Source organism: Chionomys nivalis, chromosome 6, assembly GCF_950005125.1.
Source record: "Chionomys nivalis chromosome 6, mChiNiv1.1, whole genome shotgun sequence".
Lineage (NCBI taxonomy): Eukaryota > Metazoa > Chordata > Mammalia > Rodentia > Cricetidae > Chionomys > Chionomys nivalis.
The window spans coordinates 68352924-68367710 of NC_080091.1; the positions used below are offsets into that span (position 1 = coordinate 68352924).

The 14787-nt window shown below is 45.5% G+C and overlaps 1 protein-coding gene across 10 annotated transcripts in view; it reads right to left on the minus strand.

Moving 5' to 3' along the window:
• The window catches only part of Apbb2 (amyloid beta precursor protein binding family B member 2), a 311966-nt gene that overhangs the window by 142659 nt on the left and 154520 nt on the right, over window positions 1-14787 (minus strand). For all 10 annotated transcript variants that reach the window (XM_057771510.1, XM_057771509.1, XM_057771505.1 and 7 more), the window contains exon 5: window positions 4172-4984. In XM_057771510.1, coding sequence (XP_057627493.1) covers window positions 4172-4984 — 813 coding nt within the window. The remainder of the gene's footprint in view (window positions 1-4171; window positions 4985-14787) is intronic.

The following is a 14787-nucleotide window of genomic DNA, read 5'->3' on the forward strand; positions in this document are numbered from 1 at the left end:
AACAGTGCAACCCTTTGTTTCGGAACCAAGGTCAAGGCACAGTAACTTTCCCAAAGGCCCTTGAAAGCCCTGTCACAGATCGGTTTCCTTTTTGCAAACAGACTCTTGTTTTCTCAAAGGACAAACGACACAGGAGAAGGGGGCAGCATACTGCACACATGACTGATCGAGCAAAAATGTCACTGCAAAGCTGGAGGGGACGATTCAGAAAGAAAGGGAAATACAGAATGGTCAGTCCCGGGACTAGGCAATGCATTTTATTGTATAAATGGTACACTCTAATTCAGAAAGGATGCCCTAAGGTACATGAGAGTCTGTTCTATTTTTCCTGGACTCACCAAAGCACAGCTCGAAATCCAATGACAATTATCTCACGACTTAGTCATAAAAGATACCCGACATGGTGCCTGCTTACTTAATACAAAACAAACTGTCATCCCAAGGCACATTTTTCACACAGAACCCGGGCGCTACATGCCAATGTCTTAGGAATATTCACTATCACTTTTTGCTTTCTATCAACAGGTACTATTCACGCTGATCACGATCATCTTCGGTAAACAGACTGGAAAAACCATAAATACTAATTTTGCCTTTTCAAGAGATAACACCTGAGTCTTCATTCAGCGGCGCTGTGACGGCATTAACACTAGCAAGGCTGCTCGGCTGAACTGACACAGACACCCAAGAATCACTCTCCTTATTTCAGGGTATCAGGCTCACTCCTGAAAGCTCTCAGTGAAAAGAGAGAGAGTGCCCGTTTCAGGAGGAATCCACAAACCAGCTCTGAGGCAGTTTATGAGAGGGTTCTGAAAATTAGGGTAAACCAGAGACACTGGAGCCTGCCAGCAAAGTGGGTGGCAGCGTCCAAAGAGCCTGTTTTGAAGGAAAGCTCAAGTTTGGTTTGTAGTTCTTAAAGAAAAAAAAAAAACAAAACACTTATTTACCTTTATTTTTTATGTAACAGGTGTTTTGCCTGCATCTATATCTGTGCACACGTGCATGCAGTGCCCATGGAGGCCAGCCAGGAAAGGGCATTGGGTCAATTGGTGTTACAGACAGTTGTGAGTTTCTACATAGGTGCTAGGACTGAACTGGGTCCTCTGGAGGAACCATCATTGCTCTTCACTGCTCAGCCAGCTCTCCAGCCATCTTGCTCTTAACTGCTCTTAGACTTAGGGTACTTCCTTCATTTCTTTCTGTTTCCCTCCTTGACTGACACTCACAGTCAATACACAACAAGGCAGATTATGTTAATTATTCATAGATGAGGAAACCTTTAAAATACATTACTCAGCTTCTCCATGATAGCACAGCATATAAAATAAAAGAGACTGAGGTGGGACCTGGGGAGAATCTTGGCAGGGAAAGCATTTGTTATGCAAGTACAAAGATCTAAGTTCAGATCCCCATAATCCGTGTACAAAGCTGGGTACCATGGCTACACTGAGGCGAGGAGCAGGCAGATTCCCAGAGCCAATGTAGGGACCGGCCAGGTTCAGCAAGAGATCCTGTTTCAAATAAAAATTAAAAGACCAGGCCTGAGGATCTGAGTTCAATCTCCAGACCTACATGGCAGGAGAGAACTGACTCCTGCCAGTTGTCCTCTCAGCCCCATTCACGCTCCTCGGCATGCACGTGGGTACACACACCCGTGTGCACACACAAACAATAACAAATATGTAAACAAGCAATTTGTTTTCCTAAACAGTGGAGAGTGACGGAAGATAACACCGGACACTAACCTCTGGCTTCCAAACACAAACACACAAGATGTATGGACCCACACAAATCCACACACAAAAACTATAATAACAAATTAAAGCTCTTTAACGTAGCTGTTGGGAATAAGAGTATTACAATAAATACTAATGTGCAAAATTTTTTTAAAAAGTGACTAAAATAGAAAACCAGGCCAGATCTTCAACCCAGAGCCTTGTGTATGATAAGCAAGTGACCTACCATTAAGCTACTGTTCCAATGCACATATAAAATACATTCTTTAAAAAGTGAAGCATTAACAGTCTAAACTGAATTCTTTTTTTTTAAATTACAGGTATTTATTTATTTATTTATTTATTATGTATGCAGTGTTCTGTCTGTATGTATGCCTACATGACAGAAGAAGGCACCAGATCTCATTACAGGAGTCACCATGTGGTTGCTGGGAACTGAACTAAGGACCTTTGAAGAGCAGTCATTGCTCTTAACCTCTGAGCCATCTCTCCAGCCCCCCCGAATTCTTTTTTTAACATCTTACATACAATTTTTAAAACCAAAATTTAAGACCAGAATGGTGAGCCCTTGTAACAATAACCCAGTTTTAATAGCTAGTAGTTAGTGGGTACTGCTGTGGGGATTTTTAAATCCTCATCATGGTACCCCCTGCCCCCGCCTCATGTATCTCTTAAATGTCGTTATCTCTTGGTGTCTTCAGGGAAATTGGTTCCAGGACCCCCAGGAACACCAAAATTAAAGGCTTCATGTAATAATGCAATGTGTATGTTACACAAATAGCTATTATACTATTCTAGGAAACAATGACTAAAAAAAGTCCAAACATGTGTGGTACCGCTGTAATTTTACCCCAAACATTTTCAGTCCACAGTTGGTTGAATCCACAGCTGGGGAACAATGGCTGCGGAGGGTCTTTGTATCATGTACATTATGCGATTACATATATTGGTTTATACTTCTAAGAGGCAAGATCTCTAAAAATAATGTCCCAAAATTTTTATACATTTCAAAAAATTATGATAAATACATCACATGCCTAAACTGTTTTCTAGAAGAAATGCCCTCCTTAAAAGGTGGCCATCACTAGGAAGAGGGGCTAGAGTGGGGGCGGAGGCTCCACTCCTCACTCAGTGTCCTCTAGATCATTTAAACCTCACTGCACCAGAACACACCATGCCTGCAAGAGCAGCAGGAAGGCTGAGTCAGCCATAGAAGACACAAGTCTGGCCAGACGCTAAAGGGGCAGCTGGAAAAGATTCAATCACTAGCAGGTGAAACTGTCCATCGGGTACAGGACAGGAATGCTCCCAAGTCACAGAGGGCTAAGGGCATGACGGCATTACTAAACATAATTATGACTCCAGCTGAAGACACAACAGAACAGACAAAATGAGTCACTCAGGCTTCCTACTGCCACAGCCAGTCCTGGAAGGCTGCTGAAACCTAACACAGAAAGAACCAGGTTTCAGAGCTCTTCGCTCCTTTTTCCTTCTTATTTTGAACAAGTCAATTAACTTTCTCCTCTTTTTTTTTTTTCTTTCTTCTTTTTAAAATCTTCACTCCTTGTGCTCTCTCTGCCTTACCTTTGGGAAAATGTCATCTAGCTCCCTGGTGTGCCATCTGGTCTACCTGACTCAGAGCTGCTCCTGTAGATGCTGGGCCACATGTGTGGATATTATTTACACTGAATTCATTCAGCACAAAGTGCTCTAGAGCTTACAGCTTTCTGATTGGTCGAGTGGGAACTCTGAGAACATGAAATGGAAGAGTGGCTGACTCTTAAGACTCTTTTCATTGCTGCCACGATACACCACACCTGACAAAAGCTACAGACATGGACAGAAGTACTGACAGACCAAAATCAGCAACACTACTTAAAATCATGAGTGTCCAAAAACATTTGAGAGTATCATTTTTTTCTCTCTTTCAAATATTACTTGAACAGGCAAAATGTCTTTCGAGACCTGACTTTTAAACGTTCTAGACATTTTTAAGGTTTTATAAGCCTGAGTATAGCAAAGTTCTGAGAGTTTTGAAATAGTGGGTTCTTTTAATTAAATTGCAGCCTGCCCTTGGCAACTACTTTTCTTTTATTATTTTATTTAACAAAACCTGATGTTTCTAGACAGTACCCAAAAACAGTTCACCCAGCAGCAGCAGCTGGATCACCAGAGATGACAATTTGCCATATTTTAAACCAGTGGTTACTTTTTTATGGAAATGTGAACCAGAACAACTTACGGATGGCCCAAAATGAAACGAACCCACAATGTGCCTGAGAAATCTAAGGATAGTTTCCACACGCTGCCCGACTTCACCCACGCGTCCCTCTAGCGGGAGCGGACACTTTTCAGCCAGGAGAGATGTACTCTACCGCTGGTTAAAAACACCAGTGGAAAAGTACCAGGTGGGGCTGTCCTAGTCCCCGGGGTACCTGTGTCATCTGGGGAGCTGGGCGAGGCACTGTCTTGGGACAGGGTTGTCCAGCTGGATTCCTCGTCACTTGGCGCCAGGTTCTGGATCCGGTGGAGCGCACAGTCAGTTTTGGCCCCTGTTTTAGGGTGGTCCTTCTTGGTCTCTGGGCTGGATGACACTGTAGCTACTTGGCCATCCTCTGGGCTAGACTGGGGTCTGTTCGGTTTCTGCAGCAGCGAGTCACCATTCCCAATGACTACAGGGGCCTGGCCTGGGCCTTGGGCTTTCTCCTCCCCAACCCCTTGGCAGGGGCCCAGATTCTGCCCTAGCTCTCTGGTGGAGGTTTCCAGGTCTGCATAGTAATTGAGGAAGCTCTTAGTTCTCCTGGGCTGGGAGGGCAAAATCTCACAGCCTGAGGACTCCGGAGGGTGGAGATCTTTCACCTCCAGTTTCTCAGAAGTTATGTTGATGACCGCTGTGGGGCTGATGTTTTTGTTGGGGTCCTGCTGCCCCTGTTCTGCAGCCTTGCGGAGCTGGTTCTCCCCATTTTTCACCAGCTTGATGTTGGCAGAGCCGTTTCCCAGCAGAGGCTGTACGGCTGGATCGGAGAGCCCCATAGCCGCCTGGATGTTAGTCAGTGCATATTTCTTCCTGCATTTCGGGGGGGTGCTGTTCTTGGCATCTGAGTGTTTGATTTCAGCATTTAACAGTTCATTGTGGGAGGACCGGAGATTAAGAGTATTTGGTGGTGTGGCTGGGCTGTTCCGATTTGCAACGTCTGTGGTTCCACTGCTGGCCATAAACACTGCCAAGGTGTCAACACCCGAGTCAGCTGTGGGAACAGAGAGGAAATTGGTTGTAAGGCACAGGTCATGACCAAGCAACTTAGTACACAGTGTGAGTGGCCACTTCTAAACAGGATTGTAAGAACAAACACTTCTGTCACATGAGACCTTCTTATAGAAATGACCCATTTCGTGTCATAATTTATTCATATGTTAAACACGAGCAAAGAAAGGTTTTATTGTGGAAACCCAAAAGCTAATTTACAGTGATGTTAAGAAGTCATAGGGTCTATATTTTACTTAGTGCAAAAGAAAAAATGTCTTTATACATTCAGGCATGAGCATTTTCTTCTGGCCAACAGTCTTTAATCTTCACAGCTTTGAAAATCGACCCCTTTCCAAACAGCAACACCATGTCTTTAGCTTTCAATCTGTAGTTCCTTTGCCAACATCATCAACGATAAAACTGCACGATAGTCCCTCTGAGCTGCAGCATTCTTAGCCCAGAAGGTCACTGTTCAGTGATGTCCCATGTGTTCCAGATAATTCCCCCTCAGTCACGTTCTGAGATTATATTCTGAATGCTTGGAAAACCAAACCTCCACCAGTATCTGCTAATGTCTTTGTGAACATTTCTGATCTGTGCTTACTGTCAATATTTGAAAAGAATTCAAATAAATAGCTTCATTTCTCAAGAACACAAAGTGGTACATAAGTGCACACACACCACACACACACACAACAACAACAACTAGAGATGCAGCCCTGGGCTACAGACAACGTGCTGGAATCCCCAAGGAGTCTGAGTGTATTCCCCTGGATTAGCAGGCAGGCTCAGCTGTTTGTGTCATCACGAGCCCTTGGCAAAAGACACCTAGCAGATGACCCGACAGTCGAGTTTATCTCAAACACTCTCTGTACCATCAGAGACTTATTTCTATGCCTCCTGCTAGGAAGAAAGAAAGAGAGGCTTCTGGGGCTAGAAGTGAATGGAATTCATCCGCAAGGATCCCTAAGGTTCAGGCTTCTGCCTGTGTGCAACCGCTCCCTGCTTATCTGATTCTTGGCCCTCCAGAGAGACCCGTGGTCTCCGCAGCAGCAGCACAGGGACCAAGCACAGCTTCTTCCGTCTTGAAATTGTACTCTGGCTGTTCCCTCCCCTTCTCCTGGACTAACAAGGATCCCCACAGAGGAAAAGGACAAGAATTTCCCATGGTGGGGAGCTCAGAGGCATCTTTGTATCATCAAAATGTACCAGGCTACCCATTTTAGAAAGAACTGCTCAGAGCTTCTAGAAGTTCGGGCTTCCAGGAAGTGCCCATTCACTGCAGGCAGCATCTTTATTAGTAACAGGCCCACGGGGCCTATGAGAAAGTGAAGGGCTATCATTCCCAGTGGTTAGACTTTGGGCCGTCTCCTTAAAAGCTATTTAGAAAGATCGCTGAATGCCCAGAGTTCCAATATTCATCCCCTGTATCTAGTTTTAAAAATTGATGTGCTTTTTTCCTTTTAAACAATATTCTGTCAATTAATATTTACATTTCTTAAATAACCGGCTATTACTATGATTTTATTGAAAACATACATTTCTGAGTCCCATTCAAATGGCAGCACTTGAGATAAGCAGGTCACACTCTGGACCTACATAGAGTTTTCCCTGAGACAACTGCAGCATGGAAAGTTACTTTTCTACCCTGGGGCATTTACAGTAACATGAGAAAGTGGACGCCAGCTAGTTTCCCGAGAGGCATAGCAGAAGTTTCCTTGAGGCTATTTTATGATGTTAGGGGTTGTCTCCTGACAATGTTAGGAGTGAGATGTTCTTGTCTGCTTCACTTATAACCACGCATGTTTCGTAGAAAGAACGTCATCATAATTTCTGGGGTCTTTAATATTTGGTAGCTCAGATGAGGCTGTCCTCAGTGACAGAGTGCTTATGTATCATGGCAAGGTTCAAAATAGGCCTGTCTAGTACAAATGAAGTCAGACACATCGCCTTTAGTGGTATTTTTATACATCACTGGGGGACTATAACTGGGCATCTCTTAGATATTAAGGAATGGTATCATTTGTTACTGGAGAACTGGAAAATGACCTCACCCTTGGTGAGGTGCTACGGTTACGGATGCTTTCCCAGACAAGAAGCCAAGCAACAACAAGAAGAAAGATTAAAGGAACTTTCAAAGGGTTCAAGGAGAGGAGAGTACACCTTGCAGCAAGATGGGCAAACAGGGGAGAAAACAAGACATGAAGCTTTCATTGAGATCACAAGGGTCCTGGGTCTATTGGCCGACCAGGAAGAAATAATTAGCCATATTTTAATATTGCTGCTTTAACTATGCAGTCATACAACAGTGCTTTAACAGTACAGTCAGTTGTGTGTGGTCCCAAACTCAGGCTGGATGTCTGAGACAGAAGACAGCAAACTGACCTTCAGTCAGGAAGAAACAGCTAACTGTATTTACCGTCATCGGCAAGTACAATTCGCTTTAGCCCTAAGCTGCTCTTCTGACTCAGTCTTCACTAGGATTCCTTGCTGAAACCTCAGTACCCAGAACGCAGAACAAGCTTCCTCTCCCAGTTCTTCAAAGGCTTGCTGACCACAACCCACCCACAGACGAAAGAGAAGGGCTGGCCTTAGAAGGAAGCGCTCATGCTAATCCCTGGAGGTAGAGGATTACTTCCTGGAGTCAGCACATCAGCTAGAACTTTTCATGAAATAGCTGAAGGTTAGCGATGTCCTGGAAAGCGCAAGGTTACAGAAAGGAGGTCCCTGAAGTGAGAGGCTAACGTTGAGATCAAGGACACAGTTCCCAAGCTAGTGATGCAAATGCTAACCAACTACCCAGGCTTCTTACCAGCGGAGTCTAGGACTAACCACTCCAGTTTACTTCTCTGGCAAACGGGTCCAATAGCATCGCCCGGTTGACTGAAAGAATTCTGATGGGAGCCGGCTGAGAGTTACCATCGTGCAGAATAATACCCCTGCACTCCCCCACTCCTCTGTCTCCAAGTTCCAAGTAAGAGAAACAATCCTTACTGTAGACACATGGAGAATGCACAGGCGACAAAGGAACAAAGAAGCTGTGTCTACGAGGGCTGTTTTATAGGTGGGTATTCAGAAAATCCCACAGGTCATTACACCAGGACACTGGAGGGAGCAGAGAGAACAAGAGGGTTGAGAAAGTTTCCTTAAAGCCTGGCTCCAGTTCTCATCACATCCCCCCTGACCAGGTCATATTGATAATCAGCCGCTCATCAGCCACCCAGATTTAGGGATGTGAAGCCGGTGACCTAACAGGACACTGACTTCCACCCTCTCGGCTCCAAAGCAACAGATACAAGTGGGGAGAAAGTGACCAGGAAGAAGGGTCAGGAAGAACAAAGTGGGAATGGATACTAGCTGGAGGGAAGGGTGGGGTCTAGGAAGCCACTGAGCTCTCAGTCATGTGTTCTTGCGTTAGAGGCTATAACAGCAGAAGTCAGCAGAGTTAGAGGCTATAACAGCAGAAGTCAGCAGAGATGGGAACGGTGACAATATAGAACTGCAGGCTAAGTCCAGTCCAGGTGAGAAGAGGAGAGAACGGGGCCATGGCAGCCGGGCACAGTGGGCCCTCCCTTGACAAGGGGTACATACATGAGGAGAGGGGACAGAAGGAAATAAACACAGAGGGGAGTGGCCTCTGGAGTCCAAGGAAGGGCAATGTCAGGAGAGGGTGAAGAGGTACGGGAAGAACAGGCCAGAGATTACAGGGACAAGGAAGTGTTCTCTACCCCTAAGAGACCTCCAAAGATATGGACTCCTTTAGTGGAGGATGGGGATGGTGCCGTGTACTATGAATGGTTCTGGGGCAGGGCCAAGGCTGAGCAACATCAGAGTTGGGAGGCCACAGATATAGAGTAATGGACAGTCTACACCCGAGGCCGGGGTGGGTGCAATGCTCTCACTACACGTTCTCAGCGTCCTTCCCTCTGCTGCTAACGCCACTCTTCTATGAATCACGGTAGACGCTGCCTCTCTGTGAAGACCTTTCACCCCTCTAGGTGGACTCCAGGGCTCCTGGCCTCCATCCCCTGCATCATTATAAAAACATCTCTAGTACAGCGTCATTCCCCCTCAGATGTCTTTATCCTGATGTATTCTCCTGCTAGGCTGTGGCCTCCACCAACCTGCACAGCAGCACACAGCAACAGATGTCTGTAGGATAGGCTATCAAGCAACAGCAAGAAGTGAAATGTGAGCCAGCTGTGATGGGGCATGCCTGTAATCCCAATGCTTCAAAGGATGAGGCAGGAGGATTGTCATGAGTTTTAGAGCAGTGTGGGCTACACGGTGTGAGGCAGGAGGATTGTCAGGAGTTTTAGAGCAGCGTGGGCAACATGGTCTGAGGCAGGAGGATTGGCAGGAGCTTAAAGCAGCGTGAGCTACATGGTGTGAGGCAGGAGGATTGTCATGAGTTTTAGAGCAGCGTGGGCTACATGGTGTGAGGCAGGAGGATTGGCAGGAATTTTAAAGCAGTGTGAGCTACATGGTGAGACTCAATGCAGCCTGGGTTGCTATGAGAGCCTGTCATAGCACCTACCGCCTAAATAAAAGTCTAGGCAAACTCTCCTACTGTGCAGTTAGCAGAAGATTCAATTTTTTTTTTTCTGGAGAGGGGGAAATCAATGGTCATTATCTCAGCTTTACCCACACACTGAAGCCTGAGCAGGAGTTAAATGAAGCCCTTCAATCTAATATCTAGGTCAGTTTTTCTTGCTTCTCCATCCTGGCTCAAGAAAATTCTTCCCAAAGTCTTCCCCAACTCTAGGAAAGAGAGGAGACTTAGAGCTGGAGCTGGATCTTTTGTGACAGAGCTGGCTGGGACGTTTCTCTATCAAACATGACTAGCCCTCAACGGTCAACCTCCTGAACCACAGGTCTCCACGTTTCAGTGTGAGGGCACTGGAGGCTCAGCCACAGCTCTGCTGCACACACACAAATGATCTGGTTATGTCTGTGGTCCCCACCACCCAACTCTGGGTTTTCCATCAATCTTTGCCTTTAGGTACATCTAGTACCTGCACCACTAGTAAAGAGGAAGGGAAAAAAATTAGACTAAAAAAGAACGATGTAACACTTTAGGAAGTTTGGAGAAAAAGGAATAGTCTGTGCCTATAAAAAAGAAAGGACAGCAGGTCCTCTCTTGTGCTACGATCTCGGCTTCTTTGGATTCCTCTCGTCTACATTTAGGACTCTTCAGACTGTCATTTTCAACACTGGGGCCATGTTCAGACTATAATCGATAGCTGGTGACTGTAATCAACTTCACTTTAGCATTCTTTTTCTTGTATTTCCAGAAAGGGTCGCATGGAGTCCAGACTGACCTAACACTTGCTCTGTAATCAAGGAGTACCTTGAACTCCCAATCCGCCTCTCTATCTCCCAAGCGACAGGAGGTTTACCACCACACCCAGCTCTCCCTTTTCCTCATGCATCTATATAATCTAGTTCCTTTTTATAAAGTCTGGCATACTCATGAATTCGTTTTCTCATTCATTAAATATTTATCAAGCATTCACCATCCAGCAGACCCTTCAAGTCCAGGAACACAACAAGAATCAAGAGAAACACAACTGGTGAGGAATGAACACGAAATCCCAGTGGCCACGAGGACTGCCACTCTGAGGTGGCTTTCCTTTGGGACTGCCACTAGCTAGCACACCAGCTAGCACACACATTATCATACTGTTTGGAGTTACTATTCTTGTCAGTTTGACAAAATCTAAAATCATCTAGGAGACAAATCTCTGTAGGCCTCTGTAAGGGACTTTCCCATGCTGTGGTACTTGAGGTAGGTAGACCTATCCCAAATATGGGTGGCCCCATTCCAGGGACTGGGGCCCTGGACAGAACGAAGAGACAACGTGGGCTGAGCATCAGCATTCATGTCCCTCCATTTCCTGATGGCAGTGGGATATAAGCAGCTGCTTCAAACACCGCTGCCATGACCTCCCAGCTGCTACAGATCAGACCCGCAAGCCAGCGGCCAAAACAGACCCTTCATTCTGTCCCTTGTCTTTGTTAGGTGTTCTGTCATAGCACAGAGAAAAGTCACTAATACAAAGGTCCAGCATTAATTCAAAAGGACCAATTTCCATTTCAGAGATACAAGCAAGCTCAGATTTAAGATTGTGACAAAAAGAAGTGTCACCATTTACTTGAGAAATAACTACGACCTCTCGGCATGTCGGATTCCTTCCTCCCTTTTCTGTTTGTATCAGCTCACACTTCTTGGGGAGCTAAGCTTCCTTGACACCCAGTCACTCATCCACTCAACTGATTTTCCCCTCTACTCTGTGTCAGAGGAGCTTCTAAGCTGAGGTTGTAACAGTAACAGAACTGACTAAGAAGGAAACTTCACCCTCCTAGCTCTTAGGGTCAGGGGTTCAGTACAAATGCTGCAAGCTTGTATCTCTTATCTGTGTGAGGGCAGATGCGAGCGTCAGAGCAACAAGTCTGCACAGTTCCGGTGGCTGGTTAAGGATAAGCATGTGACCCACACAGTGTTAATCATGAGACTCAACCCAGGGATTAGAAGAGAGGCAACAGCCCAGTGTGAGCACATCTGTAATGCCAGCATTCAGGGGGATAAAGAAGGAAGACCACCACCAGCTATGCCAGCCTGGGCTCAGCTTGTTCTTTGTCCCAAAGAATAAGAAGAAGAGAAAAGGTTACCCCTTCCACCATGTTTTTTCAACTATGTTTAAGCCTACAGCTTCTTCAAGGACTCACGGGTAGACCGGGGCAACCCACCTAAGCGTCAATCTAATCAGTTGAAGGCAGAGCCAAGAGACATAGAGCAGACACTGCTCGGGTCCCTGCAACAGACCAAGTCCAAATCTGAAAAGCCTGGGTTTTTTCAGGCCAGCACATTGATTTATCTAGGTATCCTGTTTAAGTCTTGAACTTTTTTGCAACTAAAACCACCTCCGCTAAAACATAAGTATCGTCTGTATAAAAGCCTATCAAGACTAAGTAAGCCAGAGCCTCTTTAATCTCATAAAGATGGTCTTTTCCACCAGAGATGAGGGCCACAGCACAGGTATGGCCATGCAGGCCCTCCTCTAACTCAGAGATCAGGCAGCCACTACTCACTGTGGGCTCCAACCCAGGTTTTCAGTAACAGACTGCTCTATCCCCCATGACAATCAGAAATGGATTAACAAACAGCTCAAGAAGCCCCGAAGCCCCGAAATGTGCTGCATGCTTGAAGGAGATTTTCACATTTTCTTTATTATTATTATTATTATTATTATTATTATTATTATTATTATTTTCTTCTCTGCCACAGGACTTTATTCCCACTAAGGGGTTAACAGCAATACTTCTCCCCCAAGGAATGTTGCCTTTTGAATTAAACTTCAAAGTATAAAGGAAATGAAATAAACTCAGATTTTTCACCCTCTTCCTCTTAGGGAGGAGAGGCAAAAATAAAGCTGGTTTCCTGGTATTATCCACAAAAGCAAACTCTCTGTGGCCCGGGGCGATAAGAAGTTCTCTGTGAACAAAGAGGCTGAGGTTAGAAGGCCCCTCTGGCCACAGAACCAGGGAGCCACCAGCCTTGGTACCACAGACGTTCCTAGATCTGGGAGAGCAACTTCACAGGCCAATTCCCAGGGCTTGTGAGAAAACTGGCAGCTCCTGAGCCTCACCCACCTGAGGGTTTCCTGTACCCTTTTCACCCTCACTGCCCGAGGCCTGGCTATGCTCAACAACGCATGGGAACTGAGGAGACTGGAGACACTGGTCAGCTATTCAACAATGTATATACATTCTAGATATATACATTCTAAACAAGCAGTACGTTAGATACAGTGAGCATACAAAACTTTTATTTATAGCTATTAAAAAGAATACGACGTGTTTTTTTAAAGCTCAACCTGAGTCAGACAGTGAGAGAGAAGTTATTACCCAAACTCACAGTGTCTGAAGGGGGCAAAGGGTATTTGAGACACACACACAGAAGTTCCGCAGTTTCTCAAAGAAGGGAATGTTGAATTAGCTTGCGGACCAGGCAGGAAGCCATCGGAGGCCAAGGAGGAAAACATCACACCCGGCAGATGTGATGTGAGGCTACTTGGGAAATAAAAAGCAGGACGGGTACATCTGGGTGAGAATTAGGAAGTACGCAGATGTGACCCCTAGCCCAACGATACTTCTCTCCGTTCATCTTTAAGCTACTACATCCATGCTTTGGGAAACTCTCTGTGTCTTTTATAGATGAATCTATTTTTAATGACACTCTAGACTTCCACGGTCACGTCTGATGAACACAGTCAATGCTTGAGCGTGGGAACACCGATGCGGACAGAGAAACTTAGAGTGCTGAAAACCAACATTACACGCTTTCTTGAGCAACCGATCAGCCGGCTTTCAAGCCAATTCTGAAAGGGAAATAACATTAAGAAAAAGCAAACAGCAAAATCTATGAAACAGGAAGATTACTTCACTTTGTTCGGCCAGTACTGAGACCTGCTCAGAAGGCACGTCTGAGCTCAACCTTCAAGGACGGACAGGAACTTTCTAGACAGATGACAGCCTAAACCTGGAAGGTTTGCTTTAGAAAGGTCCCCCATGGTCACAACTCCCTGGAGCTGGAAGGAGGGACTGAGGCAGACCTCATCTGAGGTGCTGGTCCCCTTCACCCCTCACCAGCTGCCACATGGCTTTCTGGGAGTAGAGTGGGGAACTTAGAACAAGACACCATGGAAATACAACACTGACTTTTCTTGTGAATTTTGGTACCAGCTACCCCAACACTGACAAATCATTAGCTTTCTTTTAAAGCTTGATAATTGTTTCTGTGCCTTACTGTGGTGGTTTGAATAAGAATGGCCCGGACAGGCTCATATACTTGAATGCTTAGGCATCAGGGAGTGGAACTACTTGACAAGCTTAGGAGGTGTGTCCCTGGGGGTGGCATTTGAGGTTTCAAAGCCCAAGTCAGGTCCAGTGGCACCTCTCTCTTTCTGCTGCGTGTGGATCTGGATAGAACCCTCAGCTGCTTTTCAAGAACCAGGTCTGCCTGCACACCACCATACTCTCTGCCAGAATAACTGACTAAACCCCTGAAATTGTAATCTAGCCCCAATTAAATGCTTTGTTTTATGAGCCTCTGTGGTCATAGAGTCTTTTCACAGCAATAGGGCAATAACTAAGGCAGTTATGTAGCCACCAAGGAATAATAAAGCAACTCGAATACCTCCAGAGGATGGGCATATCTGAACAACAGAATAGAGAAGCAGGAGAAAGGTCCTGGACATGACTGACTGCTCTCCCTCCATCTAGATGGAAGCACATTACTTTGCATATTTCCTGGCCTCGTTCTTTTATTGTTTTGATCCTGGATCTATTTTACTACATGAACATAAAAGATTGCTATAAGGAATTATTCTTGGTACTTAAAGTGTGTCGTTTACCCTTATTCCTTTAGTGAACTGGTGGGTTTGATAGGCTTACTTACAGGAACGTAGGAGGGATTCCTCATAGGAATGTGTGCAATTCTAAGACAGCTGCATCTCTGAGACGTCCCACCCCATCGTAGGTCACAACCTAATAGACTGTATCACAGAGCCCCGACCCCAGTTAACTTCGTCCCTCCTATCTACTCAAGCACCTTTACACCAGACACCACTGTATGAAGAGCAGCAGGGCGTGGGTGGTGGAACCCCGGGTCGGTACATGTGACCATTCCTCCTCTGTACCAATGGGGAGCTTAAACAATCCCATTAAGATGACCTAAGATGTCCTTTTTAAAGGACATATTATTTGTTTTGAGTTTCTAAAATTAGCATACATATTTAAGGC